This window comes from Halichoeres trimaculatus, unplaced genomic scaffold (genome assembly GCF_033239565.1).
Source record: "Halichoeres trimaculatus isolate MK-OKI-2021-1 unplaced genomic scaffold, fHalTri1.1 fHalTri1_scaffold_8, whole genome shotgun sequence".
Classification (NCBI taxonomy): domain Eukaryota; kingdom Metazoa; phylum Chordata; class Actinopteri; order Labriformes; family Labridae; genus Halichoeres; species Halichoeres trimaculatus.
This window is the reverse complement of record NW_027437186.1, coordinates 23326217-23345169: the sequence shown is the minus strand read 5'-3', so window position 1 is coordinate 23345169 and position 18953 is coordinate 23326217. Positions and strand designations below refer to the sequence as shown.

Here is an 18953-nt window from a genome sequence, read left to right as displayed (position 1 = left end):
TGTATGCTAGCATGAGACCAGTTCCATTAACCTTCTAAAAGATTATACCTCACAGCCTGAGAGAAAAGCAGGGCAGAAAGATTTTACAGCAATGTCACAGCTCAAATATGGGGACAAACACAAATTTAAAAAAACAGTGAAAATGTCAACTGTTGAGCAGTCTAATTCTGACTGCTTCCCTGTGGTGATTATCTGCCTTTAAGAAAAATTTCAATACTAAACCAAGAAGTGAGTGAGGCAGATAATGTGGTCACAAATCTTCAAAAACAAACTGTACAACAATGGCCCCTAACTGTGACAATTAGCATGTTGTCTAAATAATGACAACTATAGGAAAGCACAGCAAAAATGGACTGATCACCCAACCATGAATCAGGATCAATAAACCCCTCACAGAGAGAGGGTTTATCAACAGTATGTGGATGGTAAATGCATCACATAAGTTCATTTATCAAACAAGGGCACAAAAATCCAGCAGCCTCCAATGGGAGTTGTTCTCTTTAAATGATCATGAATTGTAGGTATTTTGATTGCTCAATGCATAAGAGATGGCATTTGTTTACATTAACTAGTCTAATGAGCATTCATCACTTTTTAAGACCCTTTAAAGATTAAGCAACTTCATTTTTATAAACTACTGTCACTTTCTCAGTGCAATTTTCATATTGAAATTAGGCTGAATTTTTTTTAAAAATACATGCCCCTGTTTTCTATTTTTAACATCTTATATAAGTGTAGGTCAAAGATCTGCTTTACATGTGCAGTAAATAAATGTTTAGCTAAACTGAACACAAGCAGGTGTACTTTTCAGTAGTTGACTTACAAACTAACTACCAGCATAACAATTAACAAGAAAGGCATTTGTGAATATCTTTTCTCAAGCAGTGCAACAAAATTTCCCTATTGCAACTTCATTTATAAATTGGATGTCCTTCTAAGGAACTTAATCTTGCTGTGTGATATTCTGAAAGAGACGATCATTGCAGGCCTCAAATATTCAAGCAGTGCAGACACATTTCCTGAATAAGACAAAACTCAACAATCTTTTGTCATTTGTAGACTCACTGCAGCTTGATTTAATCGGTGGCTTTCTGTGGAGGGTTGACCACACTCTATTTACTGGGACAGAGAAGCAACAGATACCGTAATAGACAATAAATCGCAGAGTAAAAATACGTTCTAAGTTCCCATTAAATTTTAGCCCAAACTGTGGTGTACCAGATCATGATGTACCACGTCAAAGACTGCAGCTTGTCCAATTGAAACAAAGACAGATGTTGTATAAGTTATAAAGACCAAAAGAGGTATTTATTACTATTTTGATTTCTTCTCAGTCACACGGAAGAAAGAAATGGGGTTAAAGAGAGACACAGTGAGTTTAAACCCATTCAGATCATGATGTGGCTTTGTTAACTGACAAGTAAATAAAGGGATTAAAGCTTTTGGATTGGATAAAATCCTCAAAAAACAAAAAAAAAGTATAGGTATTGTCACGTTGTAGCTGTACAATTCACAGCTATGAATAAAACAAATCATAACTGATGTGATTTCCACATAGTGGGGATTTTGATGCCCTTTGTGGACAATCTATGAACTGCATCATCTCATTGAGACCACAGGTAATCCTGATTTTCAAACCTTTAAATTTGTAAACTGGCTTAATAACTGGATTAATCCTATCTTTTTTCTTTTAAAGACCAAGATAAAGATGACTGGATGATCTGATCCTGTGAAGATGTTCTTATCAGATTTGTTGACCAACCAAAGATGCTAGTTCTGACAGATAACCATGCTACAACAAAACAGCCATGGAGGTCAAAACTTAAAGCTGTTTTACGGCTGAGAGAGTCTAGGGTTCAGACTTCAAACTAAAACTGACCAAAAGGAAAGAAGACAAAACAGCAGCCATGTCTTTTCAACAACCCAACTTCAGTGTCAACACATGCAGAGTCAGCCGTGATGTCATGCCATGATGCAGCAGTTGGGAAACTAGATGCTGGCAGAGACACGAGACCAAACTAACAAACTGTAAAGTCCCAGTAGACTGGATAGATTATACCAAACACAAACAGATGAGTCGAGCATGCACACAGACACACTGCAGGACGTGGCGCGCGGTATGTCCCGGACGCTCAGAGTTTAGGGCTGGCCTCTGGTTAAGTTGTTTTCCTGGAAGAGTAAGGGATGACATGGAGCTTTAAGGAATGTACAGAGCAGAGAGGCAACAACCAGGGCCTTCTCCAGGGGAATACGTGTGTGCGTGCATGTGTCTGAGTGTATAGGTTAAAAAGGGTATCTAAAGCCAGTTACTCACTGAAGATTATTTCAAAAGACAGTCATAAGCTAACTAATTAGCAACCCAACATCTTGCTTGACTTAGTTCCTGTGTAATTTTTTTTTACAAAAAATACCATTTGGCTACTTCTCAAATGTCAGTTAATGGAACTGATAAAGAGCCCAGCCCACTTACCTAACACTTTTATATTGGATACTCGTGTGTGTTACGAAATGTGTGATAAAATGACCTCAACCTCTCCATTCCCAAGGACCCCTCAACTAAGGCCAGCCAAGCCCGTCTTTACAAGTCTGTCATCGCTTGTTGAACTGTTCACTGTGCACATCATTAGAGGGGAAATCACACCATCTTTTTCAACGCCACATGCAAAGGAAAACCCTGTATGAGTAGTGTGTGTGTGTGTGTGTGTGTGTGTGTGTGTGTGTGTGTGTGTGTGTGTGTGTAAGTGTGCAGGAACCTGACATGTTGACAGGCAGGACATTGTTGTCATTTTCTTGTAAAAACTGTCGCAACTTTTAAGTATGAACCACTTTCTTTCTGTATTAATTCCAGCCAAGATTGTACAAGAGTGGTCTGTGTTTACGAGCTGTCTTTTAGAGATGTAAGAAAAGTGCATGTTCAGGTCAATTTCAGTGTAGTCTAAAAACAAACACACACGGGAGCCTGTGTAGTGAGAGCTAGTGGTCGAGGCGCGCTACTACACCCATGACTCTTGTAGGACGAGTCATGATGGGTTCTGTCTGATGTATTTGACCTTAGCAATTTTTTAAAATTTTATTTTAAAAAAATCTGTTTATATTCTTATTTCATTGCACTCCAATAAGACTGATAATCTGTGTTTTCTCCTACATTCTATTTGCGTTACTTCATAAAGGTAGGGACAAATCGAAAGCCATTTATTTGCCTTAATTGAATAACTCCTGAGCACGCCGTGATCACGCCGGCAAGATGCCCAAAATGTTCAACCCTAAACAGTAATTATACACTAAAAGTGGAACTTTACGTATCCAAAACAAACAAAGGGCCGCCTGAGGTTGTGTTGAAGTGTGCAGCTTCTCGGAAATAACGAAAGCCTGCAATTATACATCATATGAAACGTGGACAGAGAAGTTAAATGCGACAATGTGTTCAACTTCACACTTCTTTTTTTTTCTTTTACCTAATAACATGACTTCCAGCTTCTTGCGGTCCACTCGAAATCTCTCCTCCGTCCACTCCGGGTCTGGAAGAGGATGGGGTCCACTCAGGTCCTCCTCTGATCCCGGGAGAGGAGAGTCTGTACTGCGCTCGCTGTTGGAGCCCTGATCCGACTGCTGCAAGTATCCGCTTAAAGTGTCGCACTGGGAAGCCATTGCGCTGCGCAGCAACTTCTTCAGTGGCCACTGCGTTTGATCCAAGTTGAGTTGAGCCGAAGCAAAGCGATGAACTCGTGTGTTAACTTTTTAAATCCGTCACTTCGCGGTGTTACTCGAGCTCATTGCAGCGTTGTTGAGTCCAGCTTCCTCTGCTGTTTCTTCAAGCCCCTTCGTTTTCCCCCATTACACAGGCAGACTGCTAAAAATAGGCGCGAGCACAGTGGTCCACTCGCCTGAAGTTGTCTGCAGAGTTAACGGGCGCCGCACAGCACACAGCGAACATACCAACCAACTCCTCGGTAAAGTTTCACGTGTCATCACGCAAAAAAGCGGGACTCCTCCCAGAAACACTTTTTCCAGCATCTACCTCCCCCTGAGTTCATGTGAAGAGTTTTTAAGGTTGGCAATTTCAGGCAGTTCCTTGGTGTTTTAAATGGGACCTGTAGAGCGCACAACTTTTACGCCTCATTACCTGGGAACTGGAAACTGATATGATTATAACCCAGCCTGACACAAAACATAATCACCATTTGTGAAAACCCATCCAATTCAATACCAGATAATCAGTGAACAACTTCCCTTTATCCAAAGATTTTTTTTTATTTTTTTTTTTTGCCATTTCCTCAGTCAGGCTGTCAGCTCATATCCGACCAATTCATTGATTTACAGAGGAAACACTCCACATCATGAGAATTGCTTCTGGGAAGTAATACAGGAACCAGAAACTAACACAAATTATATCTATATTATATCTATAACCTTTCATTTAGCACTATTGTTTTATTACAAAATACAAAGGCCAAAGGTGCTGATGCTGACTAAAAGAAGTGGAGCAGACAGTGGAAAGTGCTCATGTCCTTTTGGAAATATAACTCGAGGATGTTCTCATTTTGTGGCCATGAAATAATCAATGAAAGTCTCCTGGGATATGTTTGTTGTAATAGGTGCAGTTTCCTATACGTTAAAGGCACTTATGTGGGTTTCCTCATATGTCACATTTTTGAGCTGGAGTTAGTGCTTTATCCTCAAGTTATGAAATGTCACTTCTTGATTCGTTTAGTGAATTCTACCATTGTTTATATTGATGATGTATCTTAAACACCTAAACATAGTGGTAGATCTGTTAGGCTGAGGGTAAAACACTATTATACATTTTAATGATCTACATCACTGTTTATATTTCTTGTTTGACAGGTTATCAAGGTTGGGAAGCCCCAGGCAAAATTTGCGCAGTGGCGGAGAGTCCTTCTGAAGACAGTTGTTTTGTTACAAAAAATCATTTCACTTCTAAAGAGATTAAAAAAATATATAAGTCTTAACATTAATGTCCACAGGAAAAGGGTGTTGCTATTTCAAAACAGACACCCTAATACAAGACATATAGTACCAAGAACTGCAGCAGAGGTGATAACCGCTGGTTTCACTTCAAAGAACAGAACTTGTTCTCATTTCACTTTAACTGCAAAACATGACAATGCAATGGCAAATTTCTGCACAAGTTCTGTCATCTTACTGAACCTAAATTTAACAAAAACATGAATACTGATTGTAACTACTTGAGAAGGCTTGGCCAGTGCAGGTAACGGCTGCCACCTAGTGGCATGAAGAGGAAAAATAAAGGCAAGCCAACATGTTTAGATGAGATGTATTCTGGAAACAACATTTTTATCAGCAAGACTGTGAATAAATTAGCTGCCTTATATGTACCAAATAAATAAATTCAAACCACTTTTTAAAAGCTTTTAATGCAAAAAATGAAAAATAAATTCTGTAAAGTCTTGATAAATCTTTAAGAGGAAGAAAATACAACCAGGCCATTTCACCACAACTAATAATAAAGTTATGCCAATTTCAGGGAAAATAAAATAAACAGTAAAAACAGTTAAGTCAAGTAAAGTCTGGGTAGAGAAAGTGCTTCAAGCAAATAAAACACCTCGACTAGAAAAAGTGTGGTTGAGCAGTCGAAACAGTACTGTCGTATTATGAGGTGTCCTGGGATGCACTGTTGATGTTGAACCTCTGTGCCGTCACATTGCATAGTTGTGAGTCCATTCTCTGGCTATTTGGTTGTACCTAATGAGAGAGGAATATCAAGAAGAGGTTTCAAAAATGTAGACTGATTAGGTATTTTCCCTGGCCAATTTCTTTTGCTTTATAAACTCACTTTTCTCTGTCTGACTTGTAGATGTTCGCAATGTCTGGCACAAGTGGATCATCGGGATTTGGGTCACACAGCAAAGAGCAAATGGATAATAAGACTGGAAGAAATAAAATAAAAATGAGTTTGAACACAGGTTTCAGATAAATGAGAAACAACTTTCAGAACTTTGTAGCTCATTTTTCATATGCAAATTTGAATAAAAAGGCTTTGACTTGAATTACAAGGACTTCAGTTCTTTGAAAAAGTGCATTCAAACATTCAGCTGTTCTCCTCTCCTCACATATAATCTGACACCAGTAGTTGCAAAGTGACAAAATCCTACTCCAGGCTGTGCTACTTATGGAAACCATGGGTAAAATAGTATTTGTATTAAAGCAGAGCTTAATTTGTTTGTTAGATTTCAGATGTGGTGACAGGAAACTTCATGGGGACAGGGTTGAAGCTATAAAGCCAATTCCCTTTCGTCACCTATTCCGACATCCCAGTTTACTCTCCAGTTTGTCCTATGACATCAAAACCAGTCTTTACTTCTCACACACTTTGCGGTTCTTTTACAGTAGAAAGCCTGCTTTACTATATAATCCTGGTCATCCACAACAAAAAAATGGTACTTACCTTTCGATACTGTGAGTGCAGGTGACCACTGCGATCTCAGGATGTCAAGGCAGATGCTACCATTGCTGTTTATGTTTGGGTGATATATTTTTGTTGTAAAGGCAACCTAAAAAGGAAGGAAACAGCACCGAGTGAAGACTATGCATTATATACATTACAAAGTGACTATAAAGGTGGATGGAAACTCTGTGTAAGGTACAAAGCATTTAAAAACAATTGTTCTTCTAAGTAGGGCTGAATTCACTGTTGATCCAATATTTTTTTCTCTAAGTACAAGGTAATGGTGGAAATGGTATTGATAAAGAGGCATTAATCAATTAGCCAAACACTCTCTAAGGTGAAGAAGCATACCTTTGGTGGTTTAAAGGGATAGTCAGTGGGAAAATGGACGGAGAGGCAGAATACTCCTCCATGATAAGGACTGTCATTCTGAAAGAAAAAGGTTAATCATGGGATTATTATTATTACTTATCATCTGCATATTATCTGATGGTGAGTTAGCCAGAAAACACTTGATAGTTTAAATAGTCATGTGTTCTCTTTGTTTAAATGAAGACATTATGGTATTTCTGTGTTCCCTATTGTCTCAGTAATGCCATTTGGCTTCAGTCAGTAACACTGGGATGGAGTGTGCCAGTCTGTGCTCTTCATGCTGAATAGAAAGGGCTGTAAAGTCAACATAAAACACTATTGTCTAGAGATCCAGAAGCAACTTGGTTTAGCAGAAATCACGGAAACTAATCCAGAAAAAAACTCACCGGTCCCATGATGGTGGCTTGCCAGTGGAACACTAAATGAAACAAAGATAGCGGTAAACAATCAGTAAGATTGCCATATATGTGGCTTCAAACCCACAAATCAGAGACACTGCATAGCACTGGGCAAAACAATTAAAGTGAAATAAGATGAGACCACAGACAGTTTTATACACAAGTTACCATGTATTCTACAACTTACAGTCATCCCCTACAGGGCCAGCTGAACACGAAGCTGGAGGGTCCTTCTGTAAGTCCGTTAACTCCTAAGGGGAATTCAAAAAAGCAGCAATTGAAATATTTTACCAGTTTTCTCTTATGGTTTGGTTGTAAGGGGAGAAACAGCTTTTATGACACGCGAACACCTATTTTTGGCGAACGACCGACTTTAACTACAGTAAATAAGAGTACATACACAGGTAAACCTTACATACCTGCTTTTGCGTAGTATGATTACTAGGCCAACTTTAGCTGACAGCTAAGTTAGCTCATTGAAGTTTAATATCGTAAAAAAAGCTAAGTGGTTTTCGTATGTCATTATTACCAGCGTGGCGAGGGGACTTTCAAGCAGTAAACGCCATATTGTGGACTAAACTCCTTGCTTTAAAACACTTTCAATACCTTGTTTTAACATTTTATATTAGGTTAGCTAACAGATGCTATTAGACGGTTGCCTGGCTATGATACAGCACACTTCCGCATTGCTCCAACGTTTTATCTGACAGCGTGAAATACACCAAGAAAAGAAGAGTACTGACCTTTCTTATTCTTTTCAAAGCCATGGGAAATCTTCCAGATGGGGTAAAGAAAACTACGATGTTAACTCTGACAGCTGTCAGCTACAACTATGCTTACTCTCCACCGACTCTAGTTATTTGTTTTGACAAACTGATTTCTTTTGTTTCCGCGTTTTTGTTCGACGAGGAAGAATGAACTGGTGCATTGTGGGAATTTGAGTTTGAATTTGAGTTTCTGGTAAGGCAATCGTTTTAAGAATTTCTGTCCATAGCCATATTTTACGCCACTCTATTTAAAACCCGTTGAAAAGTTAATCTCAGTAAGTATTGTCCTTTCAACAATGAAATTAAAAGATTAATTGAACGTATCCTGCATGCCTCTCCCAGATATTTATGTATATATACCTGGACATGCATTACTGTATATATATATATATATATATATATATATATATATATATATATATATATATATATATATATATATATATATATATATATATATATATATATATATATATATATATATATATATGTATATATATATATATATATATATATATATATATATATATATATATATATATTTATGTGTGTGTGTGTGTGTGTGTGTGTGTGTGTGTGTGTGTGTGTGTGTATAAATCCTGTTTTCGCCTTAATATCCTATAGCCTAGTTAAACAGTAGCTTCCAGTTTTCCTATTTCAAAGCTATGTGTATCACAACTTGACTTTTTGATACAAATATGTTACAGTTCCACATATAAGAAAGTGATTTGGTGGAAAAGTGGAAAAGGCTCCAATCAGAATAAAGTATTAAGTATCAGATCAAGATCTACACAGTGCAGTGGTTAGAGCTGTTGCCTCACAACAAGAGGGTTCCTCCCATAGATATCCTGGCAAGACATGAACCTATCAGTGAGGGGTCTGCAGGGTCAACTGGTCACACTTCTTTGACCATAGGTGTGAGTGAGTGTATGAATGGTTGTCCGTCTCTACAGGTTAGCCCTCTGACAGACTGGCAACCTATTCAGGGTGTTCCCTACATACCACCCAAAGGCAGCTGGGATAGACTTTTAACCCCAAAGACCCTGAAAGGGAAAAGTGGTTAAGATGATGGATGGATATCTGATCAAAGATAAATAACCCCTGCTTGGATTTAGTGGATATGGTCTCATGCTTTTAATCTGCGTTTGTTACCCTGGATCATCACAGAGCCCCTGAACCACAGGTGAGGAGCAGTATCTTAATTCAGCATGGTGTTTTGCTTTCACTTGGGGCACTTCTAGCTGACTTGTTACCAAATATTTTAGGTCCCAGAGATTATAGGCTGTTTTAAGCAGATCAGAGGTGTGTTTTGGCTCCAGGACATTATTCCGAACTAACAGCAGCACTTCTTTAAGTACATGAAAGCCCTAGCAAAAGCTATGTTATTGTAGAAGCATCATGAAAGGGTTTGCAGAAATTTAGTCTACAGAGGGAGCTATTCAACTCAGCTCTGTGGGGCTGAATGCATTAAATTTTACATGGACATGAAACTTCTGATATTTAGAATATGTGCATGATAAAAGTCTTGATGTAGCAACTGCTGATGCTCAAGGCCCATCCCTTTTGACACCAGCTTTTTTGACTGAGTCAAGCCACATTTAAAATCTCACTTCAATTTCATTTTTCAAGGTGCAAGAAAATAACAGTCTATATTTCTATGCATTTCTTCAGAATTGATATGTTAACATTTAAAGTGTGAGCATCCGGCTTGCAGTATATTTAGGAGGTCCACTGTAATTTAAAAATCTCTCATAGGATAGGACTGGCTGCACAATATAGGTTTGAAAAGTTAAGGCAAAATGGAGATGGTTACCATCCCATAGGGTAATGAAACAATGATAATGAAACACTCTATAAAAGTAAAGGTACAATGTGCAGCTATCAACATATCCAAATGCACCACAGCTCCTAATCTCACACTGGGCCTATGTCTTAATATCAGGATATTTACTGATGAAAGGATAAATATAATGTTTTGTCACCAACCTTCAGGCATCTTTTCTATATTAATATAAACACTGTAGTGTCTGCCTGATGGGAGCAGCTGGTGTAAATACAAGGCACAGATGAGGTAAATGATAATTTCCTGGAACATGGAGGGAGAAATCCTTCCTCACACGCATCCTACCAGTGCTGTGTAAAGTCTGTTTATGTGGGATTTTAAATTAGATGATACATTACCAAACCAAGCTGGGATATAATGTATTTTGCTCTCTATTACAGCATGACGAAATAACATCATTATCCCCCACCCAACCCCAGATGCCCTGGGTCTGTACAGTGGCATCCATGTGCAGACAGAATTCCCATGGACATTCCAAGACAGATTATACAGACACTTGCTTTTGTAGAATAAACCTGGATAAAACAGATAAGGGGAACTACCCCCAGATATGAGATCTTGGAACAATAACCTTTTTTTGTAGTGCAGATGCTGAGCAATGTACAAACACCCTTGCTGTGATGTTGGACTGAATGCTTGAGTACATACTGACAAGGAGCAGAGAGAGCAAAAAGGAAGACAGAAGGAGGATGAACATACTGTAGATGAGATGGGGCACATCTGCCATTTTTTACGCCTGGACGGCTGCACATCTCACAACCACAGACTGCAGCAAATTAAGAGATTTTCTAATTATTCATTTATTTATTTATGCAGCAATAGCTGCATTGCAGTTACTTAACTGTATTCAGCATAATTCATGGATATGCCTGTTCTATACCAGAGAATTGATTTTATTTACTGTAATACTCATCTAATAGTGGTGAAAAACTAAATTGTAAACTGTATTGCATACTCCAAAGTATTCACTTAATGAAATTCAATCAGTTCATTGGATTAATTCTGCTGAGGTGTTGTGGATGATTTGATTACTTTCTAGTAAATTTGCTCTCTGCTGTCTCTCACAATAGTGATGTCATTTAGTTCAATATTTCATGGCAATAACGATGAAATATGTAAACCATTTGCTTTTCCAAGGTTCCTCTTTTAGTTTTAATCTGCGTGGTATTTAATGGTGTGAGCATTAATTGGGGCATGTGATGATTTCAGTTAATGTTTAAAGCTCCTGTGAGGAAATCCAGCTGATTGTGACACAGACTTCAGTTAACACTGAGGTTTTTATGACCTACAAAAGCTAACAAGACTATCAGTGACATGACTAATAATTTGATTTCTTTGCAGTTATTTTTCACGCCTAAAAGGGCTGCCATGGGGTAGGTGTCAGACAACTTGAACAGCTGCACACTGGCCTGTTTTAACACCTACCATGGCAAAGATTCCTAATGAGTGATATCTTTGAACATTAAAGGACAACAGGATGATATTTCAAAAACAAAACAAAACAAATCAAACAGGGCTTACTCATGGACAGGCTGAAGCCAGCAAAGAGATAAAATGTGCTGCTTTGTTCACAAGATGGCAACCAAATTGACAAAACTGAAGTTCCTTACAAGAGCTTAATTGCAGCAACTTTGCCTCTGCATGTATTTTACCAACCAAGTTTGAATTTTGTTTTAATTTTCTCCTTTGTTCTTCACTGAGAATTACAAATACATCAGACTCACTGCAGATTAAATTATTTTTGAAAAAAGAATGGAAGTTTTATCTGACTGAAGGTAGAGCTTTAGGACCCATCTCAAAGTTGAACTGTGTAGTGACCTTGAAATTGACCCACATTTGTTTAAATCCTGCCTATCCTGTTTTAGATTACAGCGTGGGTGCTCAGGTCTTGTGTAAGCAATTTAAGTTTGAGGCAGGTCAGATAAAAAGCTGTGTGCTTTGTTCTAGGCTTCACAAAATGTATTACTGGTATATTTTTACAAACTGTTGCACAGCCACTTTTTAGGGCCGTGGCACTGATCCATGTCTACCGTCATGATGCTAGGCTGCTCAACTACCCAGATGTAAACAAACACAGATAACGTATGGTGTGAGGGACAGTAAGGCACAAGCCAAAGGGTTATTTTTTTCTGACAAAAAGATGGGTTGTTTTTAATATAACATAATCAAATGAAAGAATTATAGATATAACATTTAGTATTGCAGGGGTTGGCCAAACAGAGTTAAACACAAGGGGTAAACAAAATGCTACTACTAAAAGAAATTGTCTCATTGCCCTCTTCTTCTTCTTCTTCTTCTTCTTCTTCTTCTTCTTCTTTATACTGGTAATATTAAGTTCCCTGTACATTAATGAAATAATTACTTACTTTTAATAATGATATATGTATTTTTAATTGTAATATTTTGGCTGAATGACCTTTGATTACAGCAACTTTCTAAAGGTAATTATTCAAGATATTTGTCATCTGGCTTTGAAAAATAATTTAATCAATCAATTAATTAATAAATAATCAGGGACCCGAAATCTGTCTTACATGTTTGTCCCTCTCTGACCTTTGGTAAAAGATTTAAATAATAAGATATGAATATCCTCTCTAATCCACTGTGTGTTGACTTTGCTATCAGACACACAATATCACTGAAGTGCATAAGCATGACTAAAATTCAAGCAGGAAAAAAAAAGTTGTTGGTCCCCCAAAACGGGTCGTAATTTATTCTCTTCACGCGATTGGTCATGGATCGATGCGCGTTCACGTCGCTCCGTGGCGGCGCGCTCGTGCTCCTGAGCATCGTTTGGAGAAGAGGACTGGAGGAAAGAGACGGGGAGCTGTAACCACACCAAGAGTCCACCGAATGTCTGCCTCAGCACGCTGCCAATGAACAAACCTCGCATTCCTATGTCTGCCACTTGACACACTGAACGTTACGGACCAGGCTTTCACCTCTACACGGATTCAGGAGTCCTACAGCGGGCTGCCCGATTTTTCAGGTGAGCCCCCCTCCCTCCTTCGCCTCTTGCTTCGCCTCCTTCTCCGGTGACCGATATCTAATAGTATCAATCGTGGTTTTAGATATGAAGAGACGGGAGCGGGCGCGTGCGTCTTTTTTCTTGCAGTAGCTGTCCGAGGTGCTGAAACGGGCAGTGGCTCGTGGTAAGGGAGAAAAAAAAAACATTGTGTGTGTAGTAGAGCTAGCGTCCTCATGTTAGGAGCAGGTTGCATGACTCCGCTGTTTGCATGCTATGAGCTATTTAGCGTTGCAGACTAAAACCTTCCGAAGATGTCGTGTTGCTGTCGTGGAAAAAAAGAATGAAGCTGTAACGTGCATTACGGTATTCGTTTCAATAGCACGTTCTGACGATGGCTGCTCTGTTTCTAAGCTGCATTGTAGAGTACAGCCTTCCTCTTTCTCCAGAGACGGTGTTGTTTTACTGCATCTGTCAGGGTCCGGGTCTTCTCCAGCTCACCTTATCTTCCCCTCCTTGAATCTCAGGATGCATTTAGGTGCTGTGTCAGGTTTGCAACTGCGTCCTCTCATGTCAACAAACAGTAAAAGGTTATCACTGTTGCAGGCAATGATTCTTTTTGCACAATAAATCCATCTGGGAACAAGAGGGTTGTAGTCTCTTTCAAGTTGAACTTTTGCCCCATTCACTGGTAATTGAAACAGTAACCAAACCTAGCACAGTAGTGTCTTTCCTCAGAAATGTCCACCTCAAGACCTTGTGAAATGTAACCAAACAGGAGTTCTGCATGATATTCCTTATAAAATGACAAGTGTGTCTAAAACATGTTTCAGACCACAAGCTTTGTTAATCATTGTACTCTTGGCAAGGTAAGGAGTCACATTAAGACGTCTGCTATTCTTCTGATGGACCCGAAATATCCCTTTCTCTGTCCACAAACAGGAGCACCTGACATTTCCTGTGGCAGATAAACTCACTGGATCATGGCACAGACCAACAGTGGCGGGCAGGGCACCAACGGCGTAGCGGACGAGTCCCCCAACATGATAGTGTACAGAAAGGTAAGGCTGATTCTTCTATTTTTAGTCTGCACGTGCCTGTGTGTTTGTGAGTGCGAGTGTGTGTGAAAGTCCCTTGCATTAATTTACTCAACGATGAGCTGCAAAATGGAAATTGCTCATACTAATGGCAAGACAGTGTTCTTGCGCCATGCTTGATTTAAGGCTGTAATACAACATTGGCTTGATGAGAGCATGCAGGGAACATGCATGTTTTTTTCTCTCACATAATATGCATGACATGCAAGTGAAAAAGTGAAGTCAGAGCATGCTTTTACATATGAACACACACACACACACACACACACACACACACACACACACACACACACACACACACACACACACACACACACACACACACACTTGAGAAACCCTGACAAACATGCACAAATTCTCTTGTAAATCCAGCAGCTGTTGTTTGTAGCATGTTGGTTTTTGATAAAAGCGAATGAAGCCAAACCACTTGTTTATCACACTGCTGGTGGTGTACTCCTTCACTGTTAAATCTCTTACTACATTAGAGGAATTGATGAGGGGAGGGGAGTAAAATGGCCAAACGGCGAGACACCTTAATCCAGTCCTGCTACCAACATCAAACAGATTAATGGGAAATAATAATCTGCAGGGGGCATTACATTTGTTTACTCTCAGACTTCGGGTCCAGTTGTAGTTTCTTACAGGAACTTTAGCTCCTCTTTGGTGAAAAAACAGTCATACAAGGACATGTTCTCTGAATTGTTTGCAATCTTCTCTTCTGGCTGGACAAATTTAAGATTAACCTACAAATAAGCTGTTTTGGAAATTGCTTTTGCTACCATCAGGAGAGGCGTCTGTTCCCTGGTGGGGCTATTTATGTCTAATAGCAAAAGATTTTCTTTTTTAAAATGAACACAATGCACTTGGAGAAGCGCTCAGTGAAGGAGCCTGTCCTATATTGTCTCCTGTTACGTTACGTAGCCTACCACATAGCTTCTTATGACCACCAAGTTGGCAGCTCCCTTTACTGGTGTTAAGAGAAGTGAAGCACGCCACACTCCTGGAGGCTTGAAAGCTAGCGCCCACCTTCCTGGAGCCACCTTAAGGAGGCAGAGGTTTGGGTCAGGACTACAAAGTTAGGCTGTTCACTCTCCCTATTCTCCAATTTGCATGACAGAAGAGAGGAAACAAGGAGAAGAGTTTGAAGTCAAATGTTTGAAAAGGCAGATCTGAAGAACTATGCTTGTTTTGGCCAGAACTTAGCTCTTGCAAGATTAGACGGTACACTCTACCTTCCCTTACTACCGCATTTACATGAGGACTGAGAGGAGGAAAAAGAGAGACTGCCTAAGTCAGTGCCAGGATGAAAACCTGTTAGGACTGGAGTCTACCCCCACCAGGTCAGGGAATACCTGCCTGCTTACCAAACTGCTGAAAAATCTGCCGATCTTAGGTATCTTTATTACATAATTACAGCTTGATTTGTCTTCTCTGCTCTAGCAATCTCCTGCATCTCACTGGAGAAACAGCCTTGCTGCTTGGTAATCTTGTGTTTTACTTTGCTCTCACCTGCAAGGATGAAGTGATCGTATTCTCATCTCACTTATGGATGACTCAAGTATCGAGTGAATCTCTGCATTTCATTTTTTTCACCCTTCACTGAAGGCACCTATTTCCATCTGTGACAGCTTCTTCACACTAGGCTGAAGATATGCTTAACATGATATCATAGATTGAGGATATTTTATACTACTCACAGCATGCTAGACAATATCATTGCCAGTGTGGGTTGGGATTTGCAGGAGATGCAATGTTTGCAGCAAAAAAAGGAAGGCTTTCTGTATTTGAAGTCAAAATTCTGAGGATCTCTCAGAAGAGAAACCCCAACCTTATAAATTAGAGAAATCTCACCAAGTAGGCCAAATGTTGAAGGCAACAGAGGAGGATAAATGTGACTGTTTGTGTCATTCCTGATGTGTTTTGAATTAGGAAAGAAAAAATGTCTGACTAGTTACTGACTCAGTTACTTTTAACTACCAGAAAATAACTATAAATATATATCCTGGGCATAAAGGTAGTTTCATCCACCTATTGACTTGTCTCTCCTGCTATTCAATCACACGTGATGTCTCTTCCTTCCTCCTGCTATTGATCCTTCCCCCCTGGTGTTCCATCATGCTATGACGCATGGAAAGAGCAAAGAATGCAAATAAGCCAAACATCTCCAGCCTGTTCAACTTTTCCCTTAAATTGGATTTTTTTTATTTACATCTTCAAAAAAAAGGCTGCAAGAATAATTTAAGAGTTAAGAAACTGTTTGTTCCCAAGTGTTAGTTTAGTCATAGAGGTTTCGTACTTCATCCAACGCTTCCCTTCACACCACTTGACCACACATGGCCGCAGCTTGGCTCCGTTCGCTGACTGACCTAGATACACCGCAGAGTGAAAGCAGGGTGGAAGAAATCGTGTTTCTAGAGTGGGTTTAACTTAGGAAAAAAAATGCAACTGGAAGAGCTCAGTCTGTAGACATGTTGACTCCGCCAGCATGAGCAGAAGCCCCGAATGCTTTTCAGCAGAGATGACTTGGCAGAGGTGTTGCAACCCACACTTAGATGAAGCTAATTCTTGAGTGGAAAAGCATCTTTTATGGTCTGTTTCTGCTGCTCAGACTTGATATCTGACAATGTGCTGGTGGTGTATAGTAGTGGAAGGATTATGTAACACGAGCAGAGGGAGTTTTATGGTTGAGGACAGAGGAAAGTGGTTTGATAGTCGTTCCACTGGGAGTATAACTATATCTTTTCACCCTCTCAATCTCTCCTCCCCTCTGGCCCATCCACCCCTCCAGTCCTGCCATTAATGTCTAATGAAAATGGATGGGTGAACTGAGGTGTTGACCTGGCTGTGGTGGAGATGTGTGCAAAGATGTCTTTTTTTTTCCCTCAAGGATGCACACACATTCGCGCTTAGTGAAAAAAAAAGTAAACACGCAATCTATATGGGGGTTTAAAGAATTATTTATGCAGAAATGCATGCACAGGAACGCCCAGCTGGCTGCTGAAAAGCTGATTTATTGAGATCAGTTGCTGCAAATTTCATCAGTTGCTATATGAATCCAATAAGACGCTAACAAGCAATATGTCAGAGCTCATCCAGTTTGTGAGGAAATGCCGATAAAATATCCGATGAAGGGATTCGGCAGATATGCACAGCACGTCTGTGGCTCCACATCATTACTTACCATTTAAGAAGCCTTTAAGACATCCGTCTACTCACATATTAACATTGTCAGGCTCATATCGTCAAGTGTACAGTGTTTTTTTCCTTCCTGCTCACATGTGTGTGCTGTGAAAAAGTGCCGTGATGCATATGTGTGTGTGCTGTATGTAGGGCAAATGTTGCTTAGAGAGAGTCGTGAATTTTTTATGCAAGCCTAAAACAGCTCTGGTGAAGTTCATTGCCACTCAGCATGAGGAGGAAACATCCTTTCTCACCAGGCAGTGTGCACTGTGTTTGTGTGTGTGTGTGTGTGTGTGTGTGTATGCAAGTGTCTGTATGTGTGGGAGCATGTATGTGCTGTTTGGAATAAGAAAAGTGGATAAGGAAAAAGAATAAGGAAATGCACTGTAAGGCATAAAATTGTATGATTTGGCGTTAACTATAGATGGATATTGTAAAATATTGATGTTCTCTCTACGTTCATCTCACCAAAGAAACAGGAAATCCACATCAATGTCATTTAGTGAAGGGGCTGAGGCCCTTAAAAATTGAGAGATCCACTCCGAGGTGGAACACAGCACAACCATGCTATTTCATAACACTAACATTACTGTAAACCAGATGGAGAATGGAAACAGTGTTAAGCAATGTATTAATACTCCTTACCAGTGTTTTGTTGACTGCATTCAGTCGCTAGTTACTTACCAAGCACTTCTGACTTCTTTCAGCTAGTGCTCATCCACAGGTTTGCGTGGTTGTGTGGTGTGGTTGCTTGCTGTTGTCAGTCTGATTAGTTGCACCTGTATGCTAAGCTCATAGGTGGAAGCTCAAAGTTACAGTGCTTCTGAGTATTTCGCCTATGTCTTGTCAACTAGGCCACCTGAAAGTGTTTTTTTTAGTGAAATATGCCCATCTAAAGTGAGGTGGTGTCTTTTGTTTGTCTCCATCATAACAGCAGGAGGAAGCGCAAAGAGGCTGTGGCATCAGTAGAAATATGTTTTTCACAATAAAAAAATAATTGAAGTTTTTGCTTGACATGGTGCCAGGATTTTAAAAAAGATATATATTTTTTTATTTCACTGACAGAAAAGTTAATCTCATGTAATCTACTTTGCCTCACATCCCATCAAACCCTGTTCAGTAGATTTCTAAAAGTTTGTGATAAATTTATAAATTTCTGTGCAATTTCAGTTTCAAGGGAAAATATCTCGTACTTTTTTTAAACTAAATGATCAACAAGTTGCAAGGTACAATTTTACCTCTGAGAGCCCTTTGATAAACAGATCAGTTCATCTCACTTGATTCCAGTATCAAAGTAGGATTAAAGAAATTGATTTTCCATGTTAAAAATTCACAGTGAAAATCTTTCTATCAGAGCCCCTACAGGTGAAAATAAAATTGCCACAATCACTTTCTTTCAATTTTTTTTGTAACTGCCACAGTCGGATCTCCCTCATTGGTGTAGTTTGACAGCTGAGGCACCAGCCCGCTCTTATTTACATCTGAATTGACAACGGGTATCCAGTAATTGTTCTTCAAGCTGCAGGTGTGACTTCTGTCTCTGTGTGGAGCTATGAATCCTGTTCTGGAGGTTGATTGTTTTTTCTCCAAATGAGCTGATCTTATACTAGATAACACTGTTTTTGTTGTCTACTGTCAGTACGGTAGTCTGTGTTTTTGAACATGCTGGTACTAACATGAATAATAACACTATTATAAATCTTTGAAGTAACTGGTCCCTGATAATATGTGGTGTTGTCTGGGCTACAAATGTCAAAAATGGAAAATACAGCTTTAATGATCAGTTGAGACAGTCAGATTTTATTCTTTAAGCTCTCTTTATTCAGACTAATTCCAAACAAAGAGATTTAAGACAGCAAAACTTAATAAAGAGCCAGGTGAAATGGCATAAAAATACACAAAAT

General features: G+C 39.4%; 3 protein-coding genes across 3 annotated transcripts in view; 1 reads left to right on the top strand and 2 right to left on the bottom strand.

The window, feature by feature from the left end:
• Positions 1-3968, bottom strand: part of bicc1a (BicC family RNA binding protein 1a) — a 71164-nt gene extending 67196 nt beyond the window's left edge. The window contains exon 1 of the mRNA XM_074676077.1: positions 3456-3968. Coding sequence (XP_074532178.1) covers positions 3456-3648 — 193 coding nt within the window. The 5' untranslated portion in view covers positions 3649-3968. The remainder of the gene's footprint in view (positions 1-3455) is intronic.
• Positions 3969-5425: 1457 nt separating this feature from the next.
• Positions 5426-8103, bottom strand: LOC141794912 (ubiquitin-conjugating enzyme E2 D4-like). Its single transcript, XM_074675541.1, has 7 exons — positions 7941-8103; positions 7385-7448; positions 7186-7217; positions 6779-6856; positions 6428-6533; positions 5816-5909; positions 5426-5724 (listed from the first exon to the last, which is right to left on the bottom strand). The coding sequence occupies exons 1-7, from the start codon at positions 7962-7964 to the stop codon at positions 5679-5681; spliced, it is 444 nt and encodes a 147-aa protein (XP_074531642.1). The 5' UTR covers positions 7965-8103; the 3' UTR covers positions 5426-5678.
• A 4470-nt stretch (positions 8104-12573) lies between these two features.
• rgs7a (regulator of G protein signaling 7a) overlaps positions 12574-18953 on the top strand; it is a 54683-nt gene continuing 48303 nt past the window's right edge. The window contains exons 1-2 of the mRNA XM_074675474.1: positions 12574-12796; positions 13715-13833. Of these exons, the coding sequence (XP_074531575.1) occupies positions 13756-13833 (78 nt within the window). The 5' untranslated portion in view covers positions 12574-12796; positions 13715-13755. The remainder of the gene's footprint in view (positions 12797-13714; positions 13834-18953) is intronic.

Excerpts from the sequence above, each read along its gene's own strand:
- LOC141794912 (XM_074675541.1), bottom strand. The coding sequence starts at position 7,964 with ATGGCTTTGAAAAGAATAAGAAAG. Across the intron at positions 6,857-7,185 it reads AAGCCACCATCATGGGACCG|AATGACAGTCCTTATCATGG; the intron begins GTGAGTTTTTTT and ends TTTTTCTTTCAG. Across the intron at positions 6,534-6,778 it reads ATCCCTTTAAACCACCAAAG|GTTGCCTTTACAACAAAAAT; the intron begins GTATGCTTCTTC and ends CTTCCTTTTTAG.